We start from the raw sequence: 13,623 nt of genomic DNA, 5'->3' as shown, positions 1-13,623 counted from the left end.
AGGGTTTAGATACCGACCGGTTGAGGTGTTCGTGGAGGAAGGGGCGCCGGACATCGTCGTTGTCGTTGCGGCTCGACGTGGACGGCGGCGACGGTGTGCTTGGTGCCGATGGCGGTGATGCAGCGGCTGTCGTAGGCAGTGACGCGGTTGTGGCAGCGATGGTGTCGACGACGAGGCGTGGCGCGGCGGTGGACTTCCCGTCACTGGCTGCGCCCCCTCGAGATCGGTTTAGGGTTTATGGGGTGGAGTGGCGGCGGCGACGAACCTTGTGTCTTGTGCCGTCCCGTCCTCCACCCCTCTTTATATGGCACAGTGTGACGGGGGCCCACCAGCCATTGGGCTGGGCGCCCCCGATCAGGGCGCGGGTCAAGGCCCCCTTGAGCCGTTGGGCTCGAGGGGAGGGAGATATATCCAACATTCTCCCCCTTGATCTCACTATTTCTTTTAGCTTTTTCTATTCCATCACAGATTTGCATATAGAGCATGTTTCATCGTCACGGTTAATTACCGATAGATTCGATAGCCACTATACACATCTCTATTCAGAAACAGATACTTTAACTTTTGGGCCCTATAGTCCATTATTCATAAGGCTTCCCTTAAACCCATGCATGCTACATGTTCCTTGAACATGTTGGGAGGTAGGCCTTTCATGAGCGGATCCGCGAGCATCCTTTCTGTTCTAATGTGCTCGAGACTAATTGTTTGATCCCGGACTTTGTCTTTCACAACATAGTACTTTATGTCAATGTGTTTGGCAGCACCACTTGACTGATTGTTGTGAGAGTACATTACTACGGATTCGTTGTTGCAGTATAACTTTAGTGGTTTCTCAATACTGTCAACCACCTTTAAAACCGGGTATGAATTTCTTTAGCCAGTTCACCTGCCCCGTTGCCTCATAGCATGCTATAAACTTGGCATACATAGTAGACCCTGCAGTCATGATCTGTTTTGAGCTTTTCCATCAAATAGCTCCTACTGTTAGGGTGAACACATATCCCGATGTTGACTTTGTATTATCTTTTGCAAAGTCAGAATCTGAATACCCCACTATCTGGAGTGATTCTGACTTTCTGTAAGACTGCATGAGGCCTTTTGTTCCTTGCAGATAATGCAAGACTTTCTATACCAATTTCCAGTGCTCTAGGCCTGGATTACTTTGAAATCTACCAAGTAACCCGGTAACAAATGCCAAGTCAGGTTGTGTGCACACTTGCGCGTACTGTAGGCTTCCTACAGCTAACGCATATGGCTTTGTTTTCATTTCATTGAGCTCATACTGATTTCTGGGACATTGCGATGCCCCATACTTTTCGCCTTTGACTATAGGAGCAGGTGTAGCACTACATCTGTATACGTCGAATTTCTTCAACACCTTTTCTATATATTCTCTTGAAAACCCAAAATTTCTTTATTGTCCCATCAAACTTCAAGTACTACTGTCTCGAAGCTTGTTCTAATCCATAAATGGCTCTCTTTAGACGGCATCCCGTATTTTCGTTTCTTTTCATGACGAAACCTTTCGGTTGTGCCATGTATACTTTTCCCCCAAATCTCCATTTAGAAGTGCCGTTTTTACATCCAACTGATGTAATTCCAAATCATAATGTGCCACTAGTGACATTATAATTCTGAAGGAATCTTTACAAGAGACTGGAGAAAATGTCTAATTGTAATCAATGCCTTCTCTTTGCATGAAGCCTTTTGCCACAAGTCGCGCTTTAAACTTTTCTATATTCCCTCTGGAGTCATATTTGGTTTTGTAGACCCATTTACATCCTACTGGTTTGGCTCCTTTAGGAATTTCTTCTAAATACCAGACATCATTTAATTTCATTGATTTCATTCCATCTTTCATGGCTTCCAACCATTCAGATGAGCGAGCGCTTCTCATGGCCTCTTCATATGAGGTGGGATCATCCTCCATATGCGACTCTTCTATATTATAAACATGATAGTCATCACGGATAGCCGATCTTTTGACTCTTTCATACCTTCTAGGGGCCTCCACATTTGGCACATTATCTGTTTGAGGCTGTTGCAGCTCCTCCTCTGGTGTGGCAATAATTTCTGTTGAATCCTGTAAAACAGGTTCCTCACTTTTATTCATTGTTGCCACAGGAGAGATAACAACAGGTGTTGGTACCGCAACGGCATGCATTGCTGGCACAACATCAGCAGGTAGAGAGAAGAAAGGTTCCTGAGTCGACGGAGCAGGTACAGACACCCGCCTCTCCTCAAGATCAATTTCTCGAACTACCAAGCTCCCCCTAATCATTTCGTCTTCCAAGAAGACGGTGTGTCTCGTTTCTACAAACTTTGTATAACTGTTTGGACATTAGAAACGATGACCCTTTGATCTTTCAGAATAGCCAATAAAATGGCAGCTTACAATTTTGGGTTAAATACTTTATCCTTTGCAGGACTCCCCCACACACAAAGGATCCATAGCTCATACGGTGTTTTGGGCACCGATGCATTCTATGCATTGTATGCATTGTTCTAAAACTGAGAACTCCAATGGAGGAAGAATTACATTTTACATTCTTAACTAGTGTCTCAATTCTCCCCCTCGAAATATGGCCTAAACGACAGTGCCATAATTTTGACGAGACATCAGGAGTTCGCTTTCTTTTCTTTTATCAACGAGGACACAACATTCACATTCTCAGAAAGAGATAACAAATAAAGCTGATCTTGCAACACAACAAGACCAATACATGCATTATTATACCATAGTTCACATTTGCCATTTCCAAAATGGCAATCATATCTATCAAAATCCAATTTGGATACACTTATTTCTTTGCAAAGAAGGGACATAAAAACATCTCGAAGTAAAAGTATGAAGCCATTCACGAGCTCTAGGCAAATATCTCCAACAGCTTCAACTTTTGCTTCAACTCCATTGGCAACTCTGATGGATCTTTCGCTTCTTTGCGTAGTCCTCATTGAACGGAATCTCTTTAAACAATTGCATATATGAATAGTTGCTCTAGAATCAATCCACCATGTGGATCTAGAATAACTAACCATAATGAGATTCATTTACAAATGTAATAATGTTCTCACCTTTCTTTGCAATGATCACTGTCAAGAAGTCAGGACGATCATTTTTTTTTTGGAATGTCTTGTCTTCTTACAGTGGAGACATTGATCCTGTCTCAACTGTGAACTGTTGTTGCTGAGGCAGATGCTGAGGCTGTTTTGCCTTTGAGGAGGGTGACCTGTGGCTCTTTTCCTTGTTATCTTTAACAAGGTTAATGAAGCCACTATTGGTCTCTTTGATTCTTTCCTCCTCTTGCACACAATTAGAGATGAGCTCTTCAATATTCCATTTCTCTGGACTTATTTTGTAGTTGACAACAAAGTTGTTAAAGTTCTTTGGCAATGAGGACAAAACCAGATGGACTAGAAAGTCATCTGAGATGCCCAAATCTTTTTGCTTCAACTTGGAAGTCATGTTGCTCATCCTAAGAATGTGGTCTTTTACACCACGTCCATAGTACCTCTCTGTCACAAGCTGCTTTATCAGTTGTGTCGCATAAAACTTTGAAGAACCAGTAAACTGGCTCTTTATACTTTCGAGGTACTTAGAGACGGTGTCATACTCTGGGATTGAGCCCAATATGGTTGACTCAATCGTGTTCTTTACCGTAGCCAAACAGTTCTTGTTGGCTAAGGACCATTTCGCATGCTCAATGTCATACGACATGATGAGGGAAGCATTGTCCCTCTCTCTCTTTTGCCATTCAACATCTGACTCTTTTTCACCTCTGAAAATTTCAGCAGGTTCTATAGGACATGGGATAGTCAACACCCAGTCAACCTCTCCCAAGGTAAAAGCAAGGTCGAGTTCTCTTTTCCATTCTTCGTAGTTATCTCCTTTCAGGGTTGGAATATCTTTAATGTAACCCATCAAGGAGTAGCCACCTGAGATAATCATGTATTGTGAGAACAAAATTAACATTAAAAATATTACGTATTAAGTCTACATCACCGTTGGGCAGAAAATAGACATAACACATAGAGCCATAACTATAACATTGCAATTATCAACGGTGGTCCGAAAATTACAACATCATAGCACATAATTAATGTTCCTAAAATTAAAATCTCCCGTTGGTTCGAAATTTAATTTTAGAAACACTAATTTTCATCAATTTCATCTATTTGCAGCGGAAGATCTATATACAATTCATATGACTCTGTTATTTACTCTCAGTAAAAATTCTCCCTTTGGTTCAAATTTAAACAGAGGTAAAACATGAAAAACAATTCAAATTCTATGGTAATTTGCATGAAAATATACAAAATACATGTTCAGAAGCATTTCTCACATTTATCTATTCTCTAAACAATTTTCACGTTGGTACAAATTGCTTAGAAATAAACACATTTAAACTATAATTGTAAATGTTTCTGAAACGGGGACTTAAAATAGACTCTTTTCCTTTTCCTTTGGGCCCCGAGGGACCAAAAATGAACTTTTGGCCGGCCTGGCCGGTCGGCCCACGGCCGCCTTGCGCGCGGGCGGGCGCCCCCTCCCCTCCCCAGGCCGCAACCTGGGCTTGGGCCGGGAAAGCCGCCGCCGCGCGCTCCCTTCTTGGGCCACTTTCGGCCCGACTGCCGCCGGCCGTCCGATTGCTAGGGCTTCGATCGGACGGCCGACCATGGAGATCGGGAGAGCAAAACCCGAGCCCCCCAGCCGCCGGCCGAACCCTAGCCACTCTTCTCTTCTTTCTCTTGCGGGTGTACGGAGCGGCGTCGCCGTCGCCAAAACCCTAGCACAGCGCCGGCGGCGGCACGGCGACACAGCGGCGCCGTCGCACTCCCTTTCGCCGGTGCGCGCACTCACTCGAGGGTGAGTGCGCCGCCGTCGAGCGGTTGTGCCGCGGCGCCCCCTCCTTCTTTCTCTTGCGGGCGTGCGCCGTGCGGAGCGGCTTCGCCGATGCCGGCGGCCTTCGCGCCGCCACGCCATGGTCGACGCCTTCGCGCCGCCACGCCCTCTATTCTTTTCTCCCCCCCCCCCCCCCCCGCGCCACTAGCCCCATCGAGTGAGATCGAGTAGGAGACGACGGAGATGGCGGCGCCACCGCGGACCTCCTTGCCGGCGCGCGCGTGCACCCGCGGGTGTGCGCGCGGCCGTCGAGGAGCTCCTTGGCGGTGCCTCTTTGCCCCTCCCCCCCTGCGTTGCCGGCGTCAACGATGGTCGGCGACGAGGTAAGATTAGGGTTGGGGTTTCGATCTTTTGATCCGAGCGGATCATTGCTATTCTTTCTTTTTCTTTGTGGGTTTCTTTCCCCGAACCGATCTAAACGCTAGGATTGCTCTGATACCATTGTTAGGGTTGTCTATTGGATCACCTAGGTTTAGATCTAGTCGGGTTGTCTCTATTGGGTTGATGAACGATATTGTAGATGAAAGTGAGAGGGTTTAGATACCGACCGGTTGAGGTGTTTGTGGAGGAAGGAGCGCCGGACATCGTCGTTGTCGTTGCGGCTCGACGTGGACGGCGACGACGGTGTGCTTGGTGCCGATGGCGGTGATGCAGCGGCTGTCGCAGGCAGTGACGCAATTGTGGCAGCGATGGTGTCGACGACGAGGCGTGGCGCGGCGGTGGACTTCCCGTCACTGGCTGCGCCCCCTCGAGATCGGTTTAGGGTTTATGGGGTGGAGTGGCGGCGGCGACGAACCTTGTGTCTTGTGCCGTCCCGTCCTCCACCGCTCTTTATATGGCACAATGTGACGGGGGCCCACCAGCCATTGGGCTGGGCACCCCCGATCTGGGCGCGGGTCCAGGCCCCCTTGAGCCGTTGGGCTCAAGGGGAGGGAGATCTATCCAACACTATCATCCTATTACCAACCTTCTACACGTACGTGTACTTTCATGCTGCCAGTAGGATAATATACAAATAGATGCTTGTCGAGATCAGGTTCCGATGTTGACAAGCATGGGCCATCAATAATTGCTTAGGACAATGTCTGTCAACCAAAACGAAATGATGGATTCGGAGTACTCAATCTTAACTTAGAATAGTCCCATGGGTAAATCTCCTATTAAAGTTAGATCATGATAACAGTTAGATCGTTTTCGTGGAATAAGATAATATGAAAGTTCTGGAGATATTTGAAACCATATAGCAATTTGTCAACTAGTAGAGGAAATTAATACTCTATTTCTCTTTAATGATATTTTATCTGTTTCACATTGTAAACCATTTTGGGTTTTGAGTACATTCATGAATGAATCTACATATTTGCTTTATATATGTGTCCAAATATATGAATGGTAATGAATCTTCATGAGAGACGGAGAGACCAAAACAACATATAATATAAAATAGAAAGGGGAAATGGGAAGGTCGAATGTTCGGAGAGTAGTTAATGCCAGGGACTAGCATACACTGTGTGGTACCCTTCTAATTTTCCAATGAGTGACACCAGTAAATCTTGCTTTGTGACACCAGCGTGTGAATAATTTCGCACTTTCGTTAGACAAGTTAGCTTATGTGAACATGGACAACTAGACAACAGCAGCAAATTAACTACTAGCAAACTATAATTTATAGTTATTTGACCATGCACAACGTCTAATTCAACTAGACCATGCACAACGGCTAAATAAAGTTCATGCATCATAAGTTTTCTTGAGTGATTAGGTGAAACATAAGAAACCACTACTATTGTGAGGAATTTCTTGTATTTTTCATATGTAGTATTGTTTCACTTGAATCGTGATCTATTATAGTTGACGAATGACAGCATCGATCTAAAATCTTGGCTCCTTCCCTGGTTAATGCCACATTTGTTCGCATTCACCACTAAACTAAATATCGTAGTGCAACATGTTTGTCAGCCTGATCAACTGTCTTCTATCTTTTAGCTTCGACTCTCAGTGTATCCTCAAAATTAACAATTTTCTAATTATGCATCATGCCGGTACTTATGTTCTTAATAACCTTTTTAAACCTTGGACATTATAATTAGAGAGACCTCCTAAGACTAACTTGAATAAAATCCTTCTTTAATATTTAAAAGCTTTTGTGATTTTCATTTAAAATTTATCTTGAGGTATTTCTTGATTTGGTTTTAATCTTGTTGATGAAAAGCACGAGGCCTGGGAAATCTGCTTAACTCTAGTGCAGGTCCAAAACTCACCTTCGGGTATGCTAGCGTGCCAGTTGATTTGATCCTGCAATCAACAAGAAATAAAACTAAGAAACCGCAGTTAAACCTATAAACGATAGCCGATCGGCTAAGTGCCGATGACATATCATTTATCTTTGAGGCGATGTCATATATGTATCGATCGGTAGACATGAGTAAATAATAAAAGACTAAATCTACTCTATCGGCTGTAGATATAAACAATATATATACTACTTGTATCGATATATACTTAAATCAAGTGATTAGGATAGATTGGTCACCATGCCGAGACAGTATAAATCACTTAGATCGAAATATATATTAATAGTGGAATTATATATGTTCATAGTATAGCCGATCAGATAGATCTAGCATGTACCGGCTAATACTTCGATACCACTCTATACTAAGATATTAAAACAAGTAAAATATATCAAACCAAAAGTCTAATATACTGAAATGCAACAAGATTTTAACATAAAGGGCAGATTTAACATATCAATGAAGCATACAGAGTAAATATGGTTAAATAAAATAAGATCGGCTGAAACCCCGATACTACTCCAATCGGCAACCAGGAAGCAGGCTAGAGATTGATATTCTAAGCACGACTGAATAGGTCAAACTCAACTGATGCAGCATTAAGTATAAAAAGAAGAACAATATCTAGACAATCAAGCCACTAGGAGCTTCATAAAGTGGTAGATATCTTATATAATTAAGTCAACGTCAAAGTTTAACCTAATCGGCTGCCCTCTACTGACAGATGTTAGCCGATTGTAGATTAAATAGCGATATTGCCAGAGATTATGTAAGATATACGATAACTCGACGAATTACATAAACAAGATTACAGTATCATAAAGATGGAAGCACTAATCCCGAGAACGCAAGCCGTCATACAAGTTTTAACTTTTGTTGAAGATCGAAACAGATGCAGCTCAATCCGAAAGGAAGAACTCGTGGAAATAAAACTAAAGCAAAAAGGGTGGCGATGCGCCGAAATTGTATTGAACGTGTATGTTAATTGATTACATGTAGTTCGGGGTCTATTTATACCCGAAAATTACAAACTATGTCCATATCGGACACGACTCTTATCTCTAACAAACTCTAAGATACCATATGTCTTTACGGCAGACTTTTGCCTAAACGTATCTCTAAGAAAATTACATAAAATATCCTAATTAATAGATACAATTGCCTTCTCAGGACTCTATCCATGCGTGGCAATCATCTTGAAGCATATCAACTCAACCCGATGTCGTACACCAAGTCGTATTGTCGGAATCGGCTGCATCATCTAACCCAGTCTGATTCGGACTTAGCCAATCCCAATCGTAGCCGATTTGGACTCCAGCCGATTCTTACTCTGTTCCCGAATCAATCTTCGTCTTTGATTCCACTTCGATCTAATCTTCATCTTCGATACTGATAATACCAAATTTGGTCGTTAACACATGCCCCCCAAGTCCAGAATATTTGGTATTGTTTCGGATTTGCCGTATATCGACTCCGAGCGTTTCGCACTCTGCCGTTTTCCGACCGTTATCCTCAGTGCTTTAAATACTAACCGCCGCCCTGAAAAATCTTCACCCCGTTACTTCCGTTTTCACCGCCAAAGCCAACCTTGTCCACTTTCTCTCCGGCGATTTCTCCGACGCTCAAGGCGACCCCAGGCAATTCCAACTCTGGCCAGATCTCCGCCCGTGGTGATGTCGTCCTCCGCCAGCCCATCTACCGCACCGTCGGCCGAGTACGCTGAGGTAAGTTCTCATCGGCTAGATCCCCTTTTCTTCGCATGAGATTGATTTCCCTCTTCCTCATCTTGTTTTCTTCTTTTCTATCCTTGTTCGCATTTGTAGCACCTATCCAATCTGATTGCGATTCCAAGTCTATCGCATGAGGGACATTATTTTCTCGGCCCGATCGGCAACCAAGACACCACTGATTTCATCATCGGCGAAACCAACAGAATCCCCTTTAGATTAGCCAACCCTAATCTAGGTCACTGGAAGAACACTTTTAAGTCTTGGCCATCTCTCGAGAAAACCACCCCTGAGAAGAGGTGGACCACATGGTACAAGCGTGTATCGGCTAGTAAGCAAACACATTGGGATGAAATTGGAATTGGCCAAGCACTTGCCCTCACCATAGCAAATTCAGCCAAAGATGAACCCTTAATGGCTGCCGCCACCTACTTCTGGTCCGATACTATCAACGCCTTTATGTTCAACCGGGCCGATGACACCAACTCTGATAGATATTACCATGATTACTGGTCTAGATGTATCTTCATCGGCTAATCCCATGAACTTGAACACCAAGAACCAATACGATTTCAGGACCAAAAGCATAGGTGGTTGGTCTGGTTATGTGGCAGCATATATGGGCCAAGGATCCGTTACTCGTCGAGAACATGTGGCCTTTTTACTCATGTGGCTGGAAAAGTTTCTTTTCTGTGGATCTAGCTGTGGCCCTACAACCAACTGGTAGTTTGTAGCTGAAGCTCTTGAATCAAAAAGAAAACTTCCCCTAGGCAAAATCCTCCTCGGCTACTTATACCAAATGCTGAACAATGCATCAGCCAAAATAGTCGTCGGCTCGGTGGTTGGAGCAGGTGGACCATGGTGGCTGCTACAATCTTGGCTCAATTTAATGGTCATGAAAGTTGTCAATCGGCCATCAGTGACAGAAGCTGAATTCCCAATGCTGGAGCCGGTTGTAGAAGATGATGGAGAAGAACGCACCCATCGTAGGTGCATGTCTTATGGAGAATATGCATCCACACTAACCGATGCCGGAGCAAAACTATCGGCTGAACTGCTCAAGGATTGGTTTTGCAGTTTTTATGAGGGTTTTCAGAAAGATGCCCGAGTCTGGTTTCCCTATAAGGACTCAGCAGACCTTGATCTCCCGTCAGACTTTAGGTTTGAGGATATTAATCATGAAAGATACCAAAAGACCAGGGAAGTCTTCTCAGCTGCAATCAGCCCATGCATCTTACCTATCGGCATTCACCAAGGAAGAAACATCCAAGTCTCTTATGAATTCTATCACCCAATGAGTTCAGCTAGACAACTTGGAATGGACCAACTCCCAATCGGTTTATTCTTTGCCGATAAGATCCAGTGCCGAGGAGAAATCTCATCAACTTTGATGATGGATCGGCTGCTTAACCTCCAAGGACCTCCTCTAGGCAGTATTGAAAATATTGAGTTGGCAGGATTCAAGAGCAGAAATTTTGATAGATGGTGGGTTGAACGGAAGCTGCATCTATTCCATCAATCGGCCTCGATGTATATGACAGATCTATTCCCTGATGTCATACCTCAGGTAAACCTTGTCATTATTAACCTGAACAATTGTTTAGCCGATTCATTACTTGATTAATCTTCTGTTTCTGTTCTGCAGACAATCAACTCTTCCCCTCCACGTCAAAGCAACAGTGGCAGAGACATTGAATATGCTCCAGGTCTGATTCCCAATGGAGGTGGACCATCTCGTCCTGTCATCGGCTATCGTGCTCCCAAGACTTCGACTCTTCTCCAAGGCCTAATCAGAGAACTAGCCGATGCAGGCAAGAAGAGAAGAACCAGATCATCGGCTGTGGACACATCGCCTCCTGCTCCAAAGAAGAAGGCCAAATCAAAGAAGCCTAAACCAACCGATGACCTGCCTACCCTAGATCCATCCATTGAACAAGCTCTGGATGAAGAAGAAATTGGCGAGGGTGTTGATCAAGCCGCAGATAAAATAAGCGATACCGAGAGAGCTCCATCGGCTTCGCCTAAACAGATCCCTCCAGCTGCTTCTGCCCCAACTCGTTTTTCAAGAGTAAGTAGCTCTCTTTGACCCTTCTTGTAATCACTTCACTTTTCGGCCAATTATTTACAGACTTCATAGTTGCAGAAGAAGAAAACTGCTGTGAAAAAGAAACCAGCAGCAACAATTCCTAAACCAGCTCCACCGGTAAGATATTTTAATTCTCTTATTGGTCTATCTCAGCCGATTTTGTCTAACACTTGTTTTTTTTACAGCCTCCTCTTCCTCCTGTACAACAATCATCTAGTGACCAAACTCCATCGGCTATGGGGAGTCATCATGTTGAAGAAGAAATACAACCAGCTGCTCCTACTATTCCAATAAGTCCCAAAATACCAAATCTTAAATCGGCTATATTTGTTTGATATCTAACTGTCTTCAAATTTCTCTTTTGTAGGCTCTAGCCAATCTATTCTCTTTTGATATCAAAAGATTACTTTGATGAGACAGAAGAAGAAACCACGAGCAAGGCTCTAGCCCTCTTAGACGACACTGTCAAAAAGACACTTGAAGACATATCCCTTCGGCTAGGCTCTTCACTGGATAGTCTGGTGGCTGATTGTGGTTCGATTCGGGCATGATTCGTTGAATTCCAAGCCCTAATTCCGGATGACCCGGCAAACACCATTACTCCAGCCGTGTACCTTGAACAACACCAATTCAAGCTAGAGAAGGCCAAGCAACGGATAGCCGATCGGCGACAGCAGAAGAGCATTGAAGCTACTATCCAAGCCAAACGGCAGCTCGTGCATGAAGAGAAGGCTAAATTAGATCAACGCTCCGTTGGGCCGATTCAGTCGAATATAGATCAACTTGAAGATCGCATAATCGATTTGCTAGCTCAACTTGAAGAGTGCAACGCCGAGCTGGATCTGGAAAAACAAAAACTAGCAAATCTTCCAAGTGCCATCGAAGAACAGAAGTCCAGATTGAGATCGGCTATCAAGAATGTGGCCGACATGATTAAATCTCTCAAAGTCATCTCTAGAACCGATGCCCAAGATATCCGAGCCATCGAAGAAATAGATCAAATTAGGCAACAGGCCATATCAGCTATCCAACGCTATCTGTCTCGATGACTTGTTATGTAATAGATTCTAGGAATTTTTGTAATTGGTCAAGAAACTTTAGCTCTGTGCTACCTTGACGACCTTTATGCCGATTCAATATAACTCCGTAATTTGCCCAAAAAACTTGCAATTTTCATATATGTGCCCCCCTAATTTTTCAATGTCAAAAAACAATGACAAAATTATAAAAACGACTAAGGGCGATATAACTATATCGGCTATTGTACATCGGCAAACCACAACCGATTACAATAGAAAAACCACTAAGGGCGATATAACAATATCGGCCATTGTACATCGGCAAATCACAACCGATTACAGTAAAAAAACCAACTAAGGGCGATATAATAATATCGCCCATCTCAAGGCGATGCAAATACATCGGCTATCATGTATCGGCAACATCAGCCGATCATGCATTAACCCAAACACTTGGGTAATATTTCTTCAAGTATTTGCCATTCAGTGCTCTTCCATAGACTTCCCCATCAAGTCCTTGCAACATGTAAGCTCCTTTAGACATTACTTTATGAATTTGGAACGGTCCTTCCCAATTCGGCGACCACTTGCCGAATTTGCTATCCCGAGTCCCAATCGGCAAAATCAACTTCCATACAAGTTCACCTTCCGAAAAATCCTTAGGCACCACTTTCTTGTTATAGTGTCGAGCAATTCGATCCTTATCCCTAGTAACCTTTGCAAGGGCTCGTAACTGTCACGCCCGGAATTTCTATCCAAAATTCCAAACGCTTACATGTGTGTAAACCCTCGTCCAGGAATCAGCCGAGGCACACAATAACAAATTGATAATAGAGTACAATTATTACTCTAATTAATAAGCGAATATAAAGTCATTACAGAGGTAGATAGTTCCTCTCAAACAATAACGTTCTAAGCAGCGGAAAATAAGATAAACGGCGCAGGCGACTCCATTCCACAAGCAGCTTGACCAGGACTACGCCTAATCCTCCACACCTTCAGCATCACTGTAGAACTCCTCCTCTGATGAATGATTGCAAGGTGAGTATATGACATACTCAACAAGCCACGCAGCAAATATGCAAATGCAAGGGATAACAAAGGATGGCATAATATAGTCTCATTTTGCATAAATGGCATTTAACAAATACTTCAGAATTTAATAAAACAGTAAAATATTTAATTAAACAATATTAATCCAACGCTATACAACATATCCGTTGCATAGGCCCAACCATTCTGAACAACCATTCCCGGCTGCACAGTTTTATCTCCAAACCAGGAATATACCATTCCAAACCAGGAGCTAAACAAGTTATTACCAATTACAACATCATTTATTATGGTGAGAGGTGTAAGACTAATCACGAAAGACATTGTTCGACCCGCCCATAACCGCGGGCACGGCTATTCGAATAGTTTTACTCTAGCCAGAGGTGTACCACTGTACCCACAAGACACAACCTCAACATCATGTCAACCATGCGTCGCGATACTTAACAAGTACCCGAATAGAGATTGTGATAATACCCTTCGCATAACACAATTCAAAGCAGTGCACCATTCCTGTATCATAATCACCCCCATGGGCTTA

The 13,623-nt window shown here is 43.6% G+C and overlaps 1 protein-coding gene across 1 annotated transcript; it reads right to left on the bottom strand.

The window, feature by feature from the left end:
• Window positions 1-3,142: 3,142 nt before the first annotated feature.
• On the bottom strand, window positions 3,143-3,922 carry LOC127776963 (uncharacterized). The gene has a single exon (XM_052303505.1). It carries the CDS (start codon window positions 3,920-3,922, stop codon window positions 3,143-3,145), a length of 780 nt encoding a protein of 259 aa, XP_052159465.1.
• Between the last annotated feature and the right edge of the window lie 9,701 nt (window positions 3,923-13,623).

This window comes from Oryza glaberrima, chromosome 6 (genome assembly GCF_000147395.1).
Source record: "Oryza glaberrima chromosome 6, OglaRS2, whole genome shotgun sequence".
Taxonomy (NCBI): domain Eukaryota; kingdom Viridiplantae; phylum Streptophyta; class Magnoliopsida; order Poales; family Poaceae; genus Oryza; species Oryza glaberrima.
This window is presented reverse-complemented; position numbering and strand designations above follow the sequence as displayed.